At 45.2% G+C, this 15,313-nt stretch overlaps 1 protein-coding gene across 6 annotated transcripts in view; it reads right to left on the bottom strand.

The window, feature by feature from the left end:
• Positions 1-511: 511 nt before the first annotated feature.
• Positions 512-15,313, bottom strand: part of mecom (MDS1 and EVI1 complex locus) — a 132,539-nt gene continuing 117,737 nt past the window's right edge. For 3 of the 6 annotated variants that reach the window (XM_068585410.1, XM_068585412.1, XM_068585413.1), the window contains 9 exons: positions 13,672-15,064; positions 13,363-13,450; positions 8,206-8,372; positions 7,978-8,055; positions 6,322-6,491; positions 5,272-5,416; positions 2,990-3,235; positions 2,730-2,904; positions 512-2,439 (listed from right to left, as the gene is read on the bottom strand). In XM_068585410.1, the coding sequence (XP_068441511.1) occupies positions 2,305-2,439; positions 2,730-2,904; positions 2,990-3,235; positions 5,272-5,416; positions 6,322-6,491; positions 7,978-8,055; positions 8,206-8,372; positions 13,363-13,450; positions 13,672-15,064 (2,597 nt within the window). In that variant the 3' untranslated portion in view covers positions 512-2,304. Of the gene's footprint in view, positions 2,440-2,729; positions 2,905-2,989; positions 3,236-5,271; positions 5,417-6,321; positions 6,492-7,977; positions 8,056-8,205; positions 8,373-11,953; positions 11,981-13,362; positions 13,454-13,671; positions 15,065-15,313 lie in introns of all 6 variants that reach the window. The other 3 variants (XM_068585409.1, XM_068585411.1, XM_068585408.1) reach the window with 2 other exon arrangements.

Raw genomic sequence — 15,313 nt, 5'->3', positions numbered from 1 at the left:
ATGTCCGCCCACGTCGGCTGGCAGCAGTGACAGGGTGGGGGGGGGTTGCCGGATGGGGAGGCCTGCTGCAGGATGGGACTCTTATTGAGCGTTTGAGCGATGAGCCAGGTCATCACATCTACCCAACTCATCCATCATGCCCCACAAACGGACACAAATAAAGAAGACACATTCCTGCCTCCGCTCCCACTACCACATTCAAGCCCTCTCCAGCCTTTTCTCTCCTGCCCTCGCTTTAGGCGAGCCAAAGCCTGGTGAAAAAAAAAAAAAGAGAAAGAGGACCAGAGTTCAGGGTCTCCCTCACTCTTGGAGGCCATGGGAGCGCCAGAAGAAAGCGCCAGGTGGTTTTCTGACTCATGTCTTGGGATAAATATCCGTTTGGAACAAAGTGATGGGCAGCCAGACGGACTGTATGTGGGGCGGTGTGATGGGAGACAAAGGGTGAGTAACATGTCGAAGTAGAAATAAAGAGAGAAGGGAAGACAAGTCAGTCCACATTGTAGTCCTTTATTTCTTAGTTGTTCCTCCCACAGTATTGAATTGAAATGCATAACAGTTACATTGTAGAAAGCATTAAAACAAAGTACCTCAACTTGCTGATTACTTTTTAAAATCGATTATAAACAAAACAACGACATAAACAAACCCAAAAAATCTGGTCCCTCAAAACGGGAGAATAAATGAAAGTAATCTGTTATTTATCATAAGTTTGGCACAAGGGATTAACATGAACCGAACGTCACACAAGCTTGCAGACAACCGTAGAAAATGTCAGATACAGATCTTACCAGACCAATCATGCGTTTATGGAGAAATTATACCTGGCTTTTTTTATTATTCATTCTTTATAATGTTTTTCATTTTTTACAATTGAATCATTAAATTGTCATAGAAAAAAAAACCTAAGTAATATCTACTCATCGACCGGTTCCATTAGAAGAATAAGGAGTGAATTGTATGTTTAATACTATCCGGCACTCAAATGTAATCTACAAACCCCATTGAACTCTGGGATAGGCCTGGTGAGGAATCTCCCCTTCACCTGGGCTAAGAGCAGTGCTATTCAGTAAACAAACTACAGTTTGCCAAGAAATAAATACAATTCTCAACATACAACAGCAAATAACAACAACAACACCAACGAAAAAAATGGAAACAAAATCATGATTGTCTAAAAATGAAAGACACACGAGCATGGAGTAGCTAACGACTAGCATTCAGGCTATTTAGTGGTATTGTTGGCTGACTAGAATGGATTCAAGGGTTTGGAAAAAGACATATGCCCTTTACAGAACAACAATTAACTTCAGCACTGGCTACTTATTTCAGTAAAAAAAAAAAAAAGTGTTTTCTTCTCTTCCACTAAAAAGACAATCTATTTATATCCTTTCACAGATAGCGCAGGCGGGCGGGATGGAGTGCAGTGGAGAACAGTTGGTAGACACTTGTGTACAGTGCTATGATTGTGCAGACACACGCAACTATGAAAACGCAGTTGGGAACTGGCCTGATTTCAGTTTAACAATTACTTTTTTTTTATTTGTTCTTCAATGACTTCAGTGATATTAAAGCGCTGTTAGCACTGTCCGTACATGGAGCGGTTTTCATTGGAACTGAGGTTGCTAACCCCACCCTTCATTTTTATCATCAAGTACATGTATTTATGAGAAACACCTGTGGATCTCTGGGGGGTGGAGGAGGGGGGATAGGAAGGGGGAGGGGGGGTGAAAGGAATTCTTGTAATATATTTTAAAGATACATCTGTCAAAGCCAGAGCTTTACACACAATGAAACATACTAGGCTGAAAGTGGCTGTCTTAGAGACACAACCAAACTCACCCTCTCAGCTTGTCTTCTATGTGCTGGGGTATAAATGCAGTTTAGCGATGATATCAGCACATCTATCTTCCATGTCCACCAGCTGCCTTTGCTGTGCAAAACATAGAAATTCAGCAGAATAAATACAGCTATTATTACTTATTATTATTTTCACCACAGTCATCATCCTTGCTATCATCCTGGTTGGTGTAAATGGGACAACTACATTTTAAGGTCTCAGAGGGACATTTTGCTCTGTATCTGTTGGGAGTTTTTTTTTGGGGGGGGGGCTTTGCTGGGTTCTGCATGGGCAGTGACCCTGCTTTGTGTGTCAGGCTCAGCAGTCAGATTGGCCGTGGTTCTGCTCAGCAGTCACTGTGTGGACGATCATCAGGGGCCACCGCACATAGCCCCTGCAATGGGCTCCCAGTGCCAAAGGTCAGGTTTGGGGGTTGAAAGGTGAAAGGAATGCGCAAAGGGGTGTCATCATACGTGGCTGAGGGACTGGATGGCACTGGATTCAGCAGCAGCCCGTGCCAGACTGTGCCACATGGTGGCCGGGGTGTGGGAGGCTGGGTGGAGAGAGTCCTTTTCAGCCAGAGACAGCATCATGGCGTACGCCTGAGGGAGAGGGAGACAGATGACGTTTGGCTACTATGTGCTTCAATGTAATTATGTAGATAAACATAAATGCATATGAAATGTCAAAGCTCAACTCTTTCCTGATTTTCATCTACAGTAAAATGCCACATCGGGCAAGTTAGTTTAGCAACTCACCTTTCAAAGACACTTAACTTTGGTCTTTATTTTATGTGATAACCACTAATAAATACAACTATTTTTATTGGGGTGACTACACATTTACTGTGGGCAATCAGATTTCTGTGAAAAAAAACCAATGTTTCTTTTACCTGAGACTTGGATTTCCTAAAGAGTGGCTGTTTGACCGCATCAGTCAGAGAGGGGGAGCCAAATGATCCATCGTCCTCATCTCCTTCACTCAGCTCGCTCTCCTCCAGCTTGCTCATGTCCGAAAAGTGACGGATATGATCCAAGGCTGAGTAGCCGCTCGGCTCCTCCTTATACCTGGAGGTCAAGCAGAAACCTTCTGTCAAGCAACTCATCATGATTTAAACAATGTAAAATTGTGTTGTAGTTGTTTCGAATTTACCTCCGAGGAGAGGTTTTGCAGTTGAGGTTTAAGTCGACGGGTCCACTGAAGTCCATTTCGTCTTTTACAATGTCATCACCGAGGCTACTAGGAAGCACCTCGTCTTCCTGTTTCCCAGGAGTGTTGCTCGGCTCTTCCCCCTCTTCTTCATCAGCACCAATGTCCTCTGCTTCCTCGTCTTCCAGTTCACGTGACCCATGGCTGGCTATCAGCGGCTTCTCTTCTTCAAATGGACCGCAATTTAACCTACAGACCAGGAACATTGATTAAATCAATACAGCTTGATAGAGAAGCACAGTCTAAGGAAAAATAAACAAGAGACATTTTACTTGATAGCTGTGTGTTTCATAAATAGACTCATTTTATGTTTAAGAAAGTCATTTGAAATGTATATCCTCAGGAACTTAAAGACATAGGGAATACCCTGAGCTCTATCCATAGGTTACATACAGTTAGTAGGTGCTGTCTTAAGTCTGGCTTTCTTTTTTTCTACACATTCTTGTGAGAGTCCTTTCATTATAAATACAAAAACAATGGAGCGTATGGGATAAAAAACAGAGAGCGTTGGGTCTCAGGCCGGACAAGGCAGCTGGGATTGAGAGAGCCGGGATCCCGTTTGTCATCGAGGCTCTGGAGCCCCTTTGGGCACAGCGGCGCTGGGTTGATGGTTGCAGCACTTAACTGGAGTGCTTTGCCTCTCTCCTTGTTTATTTTCTCTACTATCTCATATTCATCTAATAGGCAAAATATTTAGCTGACAGCTCCATTTGGTGGGAGAGTTATGAGAGCGCTGCCTACCGGCCCATTCCTCTATCCCCGTGGAGGGAGAGAGGGCGAGCTATCCAAACTGGCTGAGTCTTAATCTGTCCCTCCGTCTCAGCGCCCCAGGAAACCACCATTTGGTAAATCATCTGGAACCACATTTAGACCCGTTCACTAATTACACTTTGGGATGTCTTTCGTCAGCTCCCAAAAATGCCATTTCTCGCACAAAAGATTCAGAGACAAACCGAGTGCTGGACGCGGTGAAGTAGATAGATAGTAAACAAACCCCATCAAGCCCATCTCCGCATAATTATACGCTGCTTATAAACAGGATCCCTGCACTGTATTTGTAAAGTGATGCATTGTATTTGTAAAGTGATGCCTTTGAGCATGCAGCGACTTTAGGGGAAGGGGAGAGAGGGTATTATTGCAGATTCAATTTCAGCACGTACAGTATCTACATCCGCTTTCCTCTTTCATCAGCAGCTAATAATATTGTGCTTTTTGACAGATCTCCCGCCGGGACAGACAGTTTGAGGCCGACAAGGTGGTGTTCGTGCCGTGCCGGGCTCGCGGGGCTGAGAGGAGAGACCAGCTCCAAAAGAGAGAGCCCGAGCTCTGTGATTAAGAAAACAGATTCGCTAATTACGCTTTCAAACGTGGTAATTTGCTGGGGATAAAGTATCTATCAGAAGTAGTCAGGAGCACAGCACTTTGAAAGGAAACACGGGCCGACCCTTTGACCCCACCCCCTCTACCCTCTTCCTGTAGGCAGACATGTTGGTTCCAGATGTTGTGGGCTAACTGCTGCTCTCCCCCTCCTGCGTCTCTCCCCTTCCCTCTGACGCTCTGCCGCCCCGGTCCTGCTCTCACAGGCCTTCTTCATGATCCTACAGCAGTCGGCGAGATCTCTATCCAGACTCACAATCTGCACTGTGATCACACCAACGCGAGGCACGTGAAAACAAACTCAGAGACCTGAGCAGACCTCTCCACTGCTATCCGACCTGATCGCAGCTCCGAGAGTCTATTTGCATAATGCATAAACGTAGTTCCATGCACAGATATCTGTTCGTACGTGTGGCCGAAAGGCAACGGATACAAGGAGCTCCAGCGTGTTCCCAAAACCTGCCATTATCTTAAATGTCCTCACAGATGATTGCTCTTTACTCCAGACCTCGAAGCATGACGTCATGATTAATGAGAGATAGGTGGGTGGTATGAAAATTCAAATCTAAAATGGGCTGATAGCAAATAGCTCGTTATTTATACTTATACAAGCCTGGAGAGTCCTTTTAAGTCTTCAAGTGGTCACAATTAATGCCAGAGTTCAACATGCAGTACTGGGGGCCAGGGCCTTTTTCAGGAGGCCTGGTTTGTCCTTGCAGCTGAGATGTGGTGGCTGAGAAGCCTGGATGATATTTGTCTATAAACATGTTGTTTAGCGCTGTAGCTGTAAACCTTTTTAAGAAAAAAAAGCAAGTCGTCAGAATAATAGCTAATACAGCTGTGCTTACCCTTCCTCTGACGGGTCCGGTGATGCCTGGTTCTGGCTCGTGTTGCTGATGAAATTTCTTATTTCATTGAAATAAGAGTCTTCTTTGTCATCCAATATGGCACTGCCACTGTCCAGTTCAGAGCGTGGGGATGACATTGCTGTGCCTGCGGAGAGAAAAAGAAACAATTACAGTTCTGTTCCCAAAGGTTTGGATTTTTCAAAATAGTCAATATTGAAAAAAAAACACATTCTTAATATTGGTCGTGCGAAAATGTAACTGTGTGTGTGTGTTTATAACTTTTGTTTCCCCTCACGGTCAAACATGTCACTCAATTGCAGTGTGACATATTCTGTATCTGCTGGTTCCAACGCTTCAATGAAATTACAGTTCAAATCCAATTTTTACCTTTTAATGTAATCTTGTGCGCATTAGATCATAGGTAAAAATTTGACTGTGCATCATTTCCATGGAAGTCTCTGTGACATCTTTGGTATTTCTGGAAACATTTCAAACTTGATTTAAATTAAATTATATGCGTTTTGGCAATGCTTGGACACATTAAATGCACTTTTAAAGATGGACCTTTATGTCTATTCTCTGTATTGTTCGATGCTGCAAAAAGGAACGCCTGACCGATAACTGATTTCACATTTAATAGAGTAATCATATCCGATGAGGTGGAAACATATAAGACCGTTGCGCTCAGCTGCTGGCAAGGTGTCACTGTTTGTTCTGCTGATTCAGAGTCAGAGTGATGCAACGTATTGGACCCATAAGCTGTGCTGCTAATGAAAGCAGCTCATTCAAAAAGGATTTGTGGTGTTGTAGAGGATGCAAGATTGATCTAATTACAGCTGATGAAATATTTTGTAATAAAATAGGTTTTAGAATATTCAGCAGAAGGATTTATAATGCAATACAATGCTATGTCACAAATCAGCAAAGCAGCTATTATTTTCTCTAATGAAATATGAAAAGGGGAAATACATGGCTTGAATCAGCTGTGAAAACTCAACATGAATTTAAAATCTTGACAAACACCCGAAATGCATGTTGAAGACGTCTCACCTGACAGGTTGCCATTCTCGTGCTTCTTGAGGTGGCGGTCCAGGTTGGTCTGCTGCCCGAAGCAGCGATCGCACAAGTGGCACTTGAAGGGCTTTTCCTTGTTGTGGATGTTGCGAATGTGACGTTGCAGGTTGGAGGAGATGCTGAAGGAGCGGTCGCAGTATTTACACCTGCGGGAAAAAGTGGAGGCCTTTCACTTAAAACAATTAGGAAATGACAAAACAACAAAATACACAAGCTGCTAGTCAGACTTGTGCTGCATAATGAAACAGGAACCGGCGGTTTGTTCTGTGGGAAACATAGGATCCATAATGTGGGACACACATACACACATGGATACAGTCCCAGCAGTCCCACAGTCCAAGTCATGATGGAGGAGCTTGTTTAAGGTGAAACAGCGATGCCTCTTATCTCCAGCCAGTGCAATAAAATTGCATTCTTCCCTCACAAAATAAGCACGCAACAGATTTTGGTTCTAGCCCTGCAAAATTAGAGCCTCTTGCCAAGTTTCTTCATGCAAAATTATACGAGAAGATTACATCTTTTCTTCTGGTGGAATTAGCTTGCTCGATTGGCTGTCCCTCAGGAACCCCCCCGGTTATCTCCACAAAAAATTACAATAAACAGCGGTGATCTTTAATAGCATGCCAGCGTGTTGAGTGCAGGCTATCAGGCTGGGGCAGTCGAGGCCTGCGTCTGTCTTTCTCTCTCCCCTGTGGTCAGCAAGGCCTCCTCCAAGCTTTGGGCCAACATTCCACTACCTTAGTAACTACAAAGCAGAGCAGTGCTAGCCAGGGCTTACTCATTATCCAAATGTAGTAAATGTGCAGGATTCATTTTTACATGTGTACTGCTGCTGCATTGTTACTTCTACCTCAGCAGCACCTGGAAATGGACGGAAACCAGGGAAGTTGTTGTGACCATTTTATTTGGTCTTATACGCTAACTAGACTATGATTCAAGAAAAAAAAAAAGAAACAAACTTAATCTTGAGATAACACTTTTAGTTGGCAAGAAGCCGCACTTGGTGTGGCAAGTAGCCATCGGGCTCGCGGTTCACTTTGAGCCTCATACGCACAAGAGAAATCACCACAGCTGCCGGGTCTGGACATCTGCCCGTGCTCCTCATCACCCCAATTTTTCACCGAACTTCCTCGCTTCCTCTCAGCTCTACTCGTCTACCAGCCAAGCTTACACCACCCCCCCCCCCTCTTCTTCTCTTCCTGTCACCCAGGCGACGGACACCATTTTTCATCAGGCAAATTATTTAGCAGCAGGGTAATCATTCCAGGCTTTTACAGCATAAGAAAACACACATAATCTCTGTTCTAACTGTGGACGAGAATTGCCTGGGAAAACATCCACGGTTTACAAATGAGCTGCATCTCTCTGTCAGCTTGAGAACGCGCCGTGTGAAAGAAAGCGTGTTTGCTGCTCTCGCTCATATTTGCGAGGATAGAAACGCAGCGCGGTTGTTCACTGATGATATTAATGTGCTATTGTGAATAAATGTAAGGAGTGTATTCTTGGAAGTGAAGAGGACGGATGGATTGTTGTTGGTAGAATCCAAGAGAGGAGGATGATATTTTTTTTATCCTCACACTGCTCAAACCTCTTCAACAATACATACACATGTGTTGGTAGAAACGGTCTTACCTATATGGTTGCTCTCCTGTGTGGGTCCTGAGGTGGCGGGTCAGGTTGGCAGAGCGCGGGAATATTTTCCCACAATATCTGTAAATGAGTAAGACACATATTTTTAAGGATGTTTTCATTACATTACTTCAGTAATCGAAAAACATCTATTATTGTAATATTAAAAATCATTGATTGTTCTTTTATGACCGCGATAAAATGTCATGCGCCGCCAGTTGTCGTAGTTACCTGCATGTGTAGCGCTCCTTGCCCTTGCGCAGCAGCGTCTCCGGCAGGGCAGAGGGTGGGGCTCGAAAGTCAAACATGGAGGGGACGGAGCGCAGCAGGTCACCGGACTCGGGCTTCAAGGAGCCATACGTCTCCAGCTTCTCTGCCATGTTCTCGATGGCCGACATCTGAGGAGACAAGAGGAGAGGAAGACACAGAACGAGGGCTTAGCGTTGTGTTTGAAAACACACTTCATGTTCATTGAGCATTGCAAGTCCAACATGCAAAGCAAAGAAACTGATGTGTGACTGTTCTCAGTTTTGAAAGCTGCATCACTCGTCATGATCATGTCTCAAAAAATAAAATCTTAACAAAATGAAAAAAAAGCCAAAAGCAATGAATAATTCAGACCAATATGCTGTACACATGTCCTAAACACTGAAAGATTGTCCTAATATTAAGACTTAACTGTAGACACTTCTTGTCTACAGTTAAATGTGTCTTACTGAATATATATATATATATATATATATATATATATATATATATATATATATATATATATATATATATATATATATATATATATATTCTCAACTAATTTAATCGTATCTTGTGTGATTGACGAGCCTTGTTTACAGGCATTAAACCAGATAAAATGAAGTAAAACAGGTATCGGGCAAATTCGTATATGCCGTTTATCAATGATTCATGAATTGCAAGGTCAAATCCCTGGTTTGTGGACATGACAAGAACATTTGATATTGATTCATAACTTTGTAGTTAACAAAAAACAGTATGCGACCTATTATGGTTAGTGCCGAGCAGTCATGAAACTTTGTGTGTTAAATTCAGCCAGCTCTTGTTCCCTTAAAAATACACATGTACGCACGGGACATATATGCGCACACACACACACACACACACACACACACACACACACACACACACACACACACACACACACAGGATTAAGGACTGCAGCCAATCTACTAATGAAGCTGAACATTTACTTTCATCAGGTACTCTCCGAGGAGATATGTGCACTTATCAGTTGGTCTGTGTGCGTGTGTTTATGAACATGAAACTATGTCCTGCACGGTGGCCGCAGTTGATTAATAGCCATCTATGTGTGTGAAATAGAAAATATATGTATGGGTGTGAGAGAAGAATGTATTTATAATGCATTTGTATTTGTGAGAGTGTGTAGAATGTCATGTGCATTGTATGTGAGCGTGATCGTACGTGCTGTGTGTGTATGTGTGTTGTCAGATGCGTGTCCGTGTCCGTGTCCATGTCCGTGTGTGTGTGTGTGTGTGTGTGTGTGTGTGTGTGTGTGTGTGGCAGAGGAGTGATTCATGTCCACTGCTGGGCTGTAAACTATTCTGTGCACAATGCGGGCAGACAGCACATTCGTCAATATGAAAGATGTTGACATTACTGATCAAGGGCCAGACACGGGTAATAATGATATCGCTGTGCTGAGAGGGGCGGGATGGGGGAGGAGCGGGGGCTGGAGGGGGAGTGAAGGGAGGACCGGAGGGAGGAGGAGAGGGAGGGGTGGAGGTCCCAATAGGCCGCAGGGCCTGTCAGCCCATCTCTCACACAGGAGGGTTTTTCCCCCCAGTTTTTTTTTTACAGGGGCCACACAAATTTGCATTATTTTGCGTGCATTGAATTCTCAGCCTGTTTCTTATTCTGATTTCAATAAGGCAACAAATCAATGGTGATTCGGGTCCTCCACCAGAGCCCTGCTCCGACTCTGACATTTCATCTCCTGCTTTCACCCGCTGTCACTCTCAGGCTTCACGCCAAGATGGAGCAGGCCGAGGGCAGAGAAACAGAGGAAGAGAATCGGAGAAGAAGCATGATGAAGGACTCGACGATAGAGGAGAAGAGTGGGAAGGAAGAGGAGAGGAGGAAAAGAAAGAAGGCAAGAAAGCAAGAAAGAAAGAAAGAGCAAACGAAGCCCGGAGAGAGAAGGACTGATGGATGATGGTGGAGCCTGCTGTTGGGAGCGGCTGATTAGGAGTGACGGCTGAGTGTAAAGTTCCTGCCGCAGCCGTCGACGTTCCCACAGAGGGAGGATGTGGAGTGTCAGGTCCGTTTGATTATGAATATGCCAATGCTGCGTGCCATGAATCAAAGGCAAGGGAGAGAACAGAGAGAGAGAGAGAAAGTGAGAGAGAAAGAAGGAGAGCGATGGATTGAAAGATAGGCAACGGGTTGTGGTGAAGAGGGAGGTGAAACGCTTTCATATTTCTTTTGAATGTGCACCGTGTATTTCATCGGGCTCTTTTCAGGCGCTGGAGTGAACACACTCAGTTTGTCTGCCTTGCTCAACGAGAACCTGGAACTCCAGTGGACATTAAGGTCCCGAAAGCTAGAAGTGAGCATGTCTGATACTTTTTAGACCTGGAAATACTCCACCCCAGCTCCATCTGCTGGGATAGTCTGATCACAACTTCACGCTCTACTGGTGTTTGACTTGATGTATGCGACAGAATAAGTGTCATTTCAATGTGGCTTTGTTTTTTGTGAGGAAAGAAAATCTTGCAACATTTAAGTTATGAACAACTGAGTTTAGTACATGATATCAAATGAATAATGATTTATTTTGTGAAATCATTGTTGCATGGCCCGTGTTGGTGGAAAAAGACAACACTATATTTTTATCTTTTACGTTTTTTAAGATTTTTTTTAACACATTCTTTAAACCAGTCAAATTGTTCGCAGTCCAAAAGTAAATGATTCACGCGTCCAATCCAATGGATTAAATGGATTAATGATTGAAGCTGGTAAGCATCTGTCTGGCACAGATTACGCTTAGAAAAACCCTCGGCCATTGAGCCATTTTTATGGATGGTGAGCCCGGTTCATTAGGCCACTGTTTGACAATGCTGTGTGTGCAAATGTTTGACTTAAAGTACATGAGGATAAATGGCTCCACATTTTGCTCTCAAGCAAAATTTCAAAGGTTTTATAACCCCCCCCCCTACTCCTTTCTATAAGAGACCCCCACGCACACACACACACACACCTCCCAAAACCCCCTCGTCTGTCCCCCCTGGGCAGTGTGTGTGTGTGTGTGTGTCTGTGAACTTGCTTGTTGCTGTAGCGTCGCTGTGGGACCAGCAGTTGATTGGCTATCTTCAGATGTCAGTGATGCTGTGAGGGCCTTAATTAGTGAGATGCATTCTCAATTGTTGATCTTTATCGGGAACCAGATGTTTGGAGGGAGAAACTAACCCCCCAGTCCGCCCGCCAGTGTCCCAAAGAGACTGTTACCCTCGTGCTGATGTAAAGCAGCCCCCCCGCAACACCATCCCTCCATCTCACTCATCAACCCAATGCCCATTTGCAAAGCCCTGCTTCATTCTCCAAATAAGCAAACATGTCGGTATATTCGGAGCTGGTGGATGGACTGGGTGTAGCTCGGCTGGAAATCCCCACTTCAACCCTTTCATGTAAATATGTCGACAACAAATCAAACTGCATGACTCAAATACAAAAGGCAACTTAATACAAAATAATACTATACGATGATCATTCCTAACATTAAGATGAAATGTCTTTCTACAATAAAGTAGCTCTATGATCAGAATCAGACACAAGTCCGGTCAGTGCGTGATGTGATGGGCTGAAGCCATGCAAATGCCAGGTGATGTCAGTTGTAAACTGTTATGCAGCCCGTGCAATATTAAAGGATGGGGTCTGTTTGGTAGAAGTACAGACACATGGCAGTACTGTAGGTTAAAGAGGAACTTACCCAAGTTCTCTGATCTGGCAAACGAAACTGAGGGGCGGAACAGAGGGAGAAGAGAAAGCAGTCAGAACCAGGAAGTGGCGCATGAATCAACAGCTTTAGATTGGACACATATGGGTACAGAGGGATTGATGGGTCCCGATGTGATTAACTTTGAATGAGCAACGAGTTGCCTATCTGCAGAGTTATGGCGCTGGAATTATAGGAGGCTCTAATAGTTCCCAACACTTCCTGGTGTTCAATAAGCTCATTATAGCGGGCTACAAATACACTGCCAGTATGTAATCTAAGCCAGTATTGCTTCGCAGTAAAATGTCCTGCCAGGAAATAAAAAGCTGAATCACTGAAGGTTGAAAAAAAGTTCCAGTCCCCTCAGCTTTGCAACCTCTTTTTTATATATGGAGTAAAGAGTGAGTCAGGTGACTGAAAACAAACCCTCTCAAAAGTATACAAAAGGGCCCCTTGCCTGGTCTGGGTTAGCCTTACCCGGTCTAGTGTTTCTGGGAATGATTTGTGTGTCCAGACATCATAAAGTCATAAAGATGGCCTAAGCACTCTGTTAGTGTTTCTACTGATAGGACACCTCATTAAGGCGTGTGGGACAGCCATGTGGCTGCTGCGGGCTGGGCCCATGCAGCACTCTGGACAGGGGACATAAATCAGACAAATGAAACAGCCTGTAAAAACCAGACCTGAAACAGCCAGAAAAGAAAAGAAAAAAAAATACCATGCCTGAGAAAGTTGTGTTTTCACTTTCCGACGGACCGTTCTCACCCACGGGGGCAGATTGAACAAATGAATGACAATGCAACATGTCACGGACACACAGACATATACACCTGCATGCACACACACACACACACATTTGGAGTCTCGTTTTGGAAATACTGGCACAGAAAACCCAGGGGCAGAAATCATTGCTTAAAGAGCATATCATGTTTTATATTGTAGTCAAAGACATGTTATGGAAAGACGTGTTAGAGTGTGCCCCTTGTCTCTGACACATCTGTTTCAGATAGCTAACAACGGGCTTAACAAGCAGTACTCTGGATAAGGCTGGAGCCTTATTAATCCCCTGTGGTCAGCTTGGGACAATCATTCTGACTTAGAGTTCCTTAAAGAAAGAGTCATAATAACATCTTAAATGTTTTAACGCCACGCTGCTGTCACATCTGGAGATATGGGAGCCTAACATTGAACATGACATCACAACAATCTTGAATTCAAACTGACCAAGAGCTGCACAGACACATTTGGTAACAGTGTAAATAAAAATGTACAGATAAAAAAAAAGTGTATGGTTGGACTGGAGAGAATGTGTGATTGAGTCCAGACAAAGTGTGTGCCAAGTTATTCCTTCTCAGTTTCCCACAGTTGCCCCAGTCCCCTCTGATGCTACAGTCAGAACCTACCTGTGGATGGAAGAGGAAGCCGGGAGCTGGCCGCATGTACTTGTCTTTCAGATTCTCAAACGGATCGCTCATTCTTCTCTTCTCAACCCTGCTAATAGTAAATTTCTCTTAACGCAGGTACAGCAGAACATATTGGGACACTTGTATTCAGTATTACACAATTACAATTAGCAATCAGACGACAGCAAATGACACCAAAACAGTTTTATCAGTCGACAAAAATGCTTGCACGATACAACGTGCAACAGCAGTAGAAGTAGGCTATGTGACTTTAATTCTGGTCAACTATGCTACTGGGAATAACAATACCTGTAGATGGGGTCCATGAAGAAAGGAGTGGGCCTGGCATGCTGTAAAGAGGTGTCAGCTTTTGGGATCTCCACCACTGCTTTTTCCTCTTCGTAGCTCAGATTGTTCTTGGTCTCCTCCTCTCTTGCATTGCCTCCACGGCCCCTGCTCCCCAGGCTCAAGTCGAGCGGCTGCTCCTGACCAATGGCGTGGGACGTGCCTGGTTTGGAGGGGGCGAATGTGGCAGACTTCTCCATTTTCCGCTTCGTTGTGAGGTCAAATGGTGATCCAGATGAAGATTTGCCCTGTGCCTTCTTGCGGTCATCTGCTGGAGACTGTGGCTCGGCCTTCAGGCCAGGAGGTCGAAGGTCTCTGTCTGGAAAAGGGTAAACTGGAGGAGAGAAAGCTGGGAAGAAAGGCAGCGGGAACATGGAGGGGTAGGGCAGAGAACCGGCCTTCTTGTCCTGCAGGCCAGCCAGCCCTGTGGAGCCAAAGTACTTCTCAGCAATGGAGGCAATGGCCTTAATAGAGTCATTGACAGCCCCTGTCACGGCTGTGTGCTCGTCCAGCGAGGATGGGATGAGGGCTGGGCCTGGAAAGTCTTTAGCAGCACTGCTGTCTGTCAGGCTGGGGCTCTGTGGGGCTCCTTCACTGGCCTTCCTCTTGGGGCCTTTGCCATTTTCTCGAGCAGCCCCCCTTTCCCTCTCACTGTCCATGTCACTTTCCAACTCTGAGCCCGATGTGCTCTCCAGATCACTTCCACTGGGCGTGCTCACATCGTCCAGGTCGCTGCTCTCGGACTGGTCACTTTGCTTGTTCCGCTGCTTTGTGGAGGACGAGGAGCTCTGGATGTGGAGCTCTGAACCTGGCATCTGGTTGCCAGCCGCGCCACTATCTTTACGCAGAGCCTTGAGAAGCTCTCGGGACTCCTGAAGCCCGGGGCTTGGCGGCAGCAGTGGGCTCTTGCTCAGGTCAGCACCAGGCCCAGCGAGAGATGCATGAGCCGGTTGTCTGACGGGAGAGGTGGCAGGAATGAGCGGGGGCCGGTGGTAGAGTCCAGAGGGGAAGAGGCCAGGGAAGCTAAAGGGAAATGCTGGAGCAGCAGGGAAGGTCAGCCCGCTGTGGTGGCGACTGGCCCCAAAGTAATCAGCCAACCCAGAAACGCTGTGGCCCATCGCCAGAGCTGATTTGTCCAAGCCAGGGCCACCAGGGAGAGGCATACCCTGGGCAAACAATCCCCCTGCTGTGAAATGATTTTTCCCCTCACAGAAGCGCCGGTGCTTGTTGAGGGAGGATGTGGTGCTGAACATCTGCCCACAATCCTTGCACTTGATCTGTGTGCGGCAGTCAGCATGCATGCGTTTATGGCGGCACAGGTTAGAGAATTGGGTGTAGGACTTGTGGCATACCTCGCCTGCAGGGACACAGAGACAGATAAAGAACGCATCAGTACCCCACCACACACACACACACACACACACACACACACACAAAATAACATCACATGATATGACATCTCTATTTAGCAAGATTCCGGCTGGCTGAGGCAGAGGAAATACAGTATGAGTGATTTGCTCATATTCCCAGTAAGACTCTAACAACAGTTTCCAGCAAAATAAGGAGGAGGGGTGTGTCCAGATCCTGGCATTGTCAGGGAATATGT

This window comes from Clinocottus analis, unplaced genomic scaffold, assembly GCF_023055335.1.
Source record: "Clinocottus analis isolate CAN_PGR_092001 unplaced genomic scaffold, fCliAna1.0.p SCAF_2, whole genome shotgun sequence".
NCBI classification, from domain to species: Eukaryota; Metazoa; Chordata; class Actinopteri; order Perciformes; family Cottidae; genus Clinocottus; species Clinocottus analis.
Note: the sequence above shows the minus strand (reverse complement) of the source record. Positions and strands in the feature narration are given on the sequence as shown.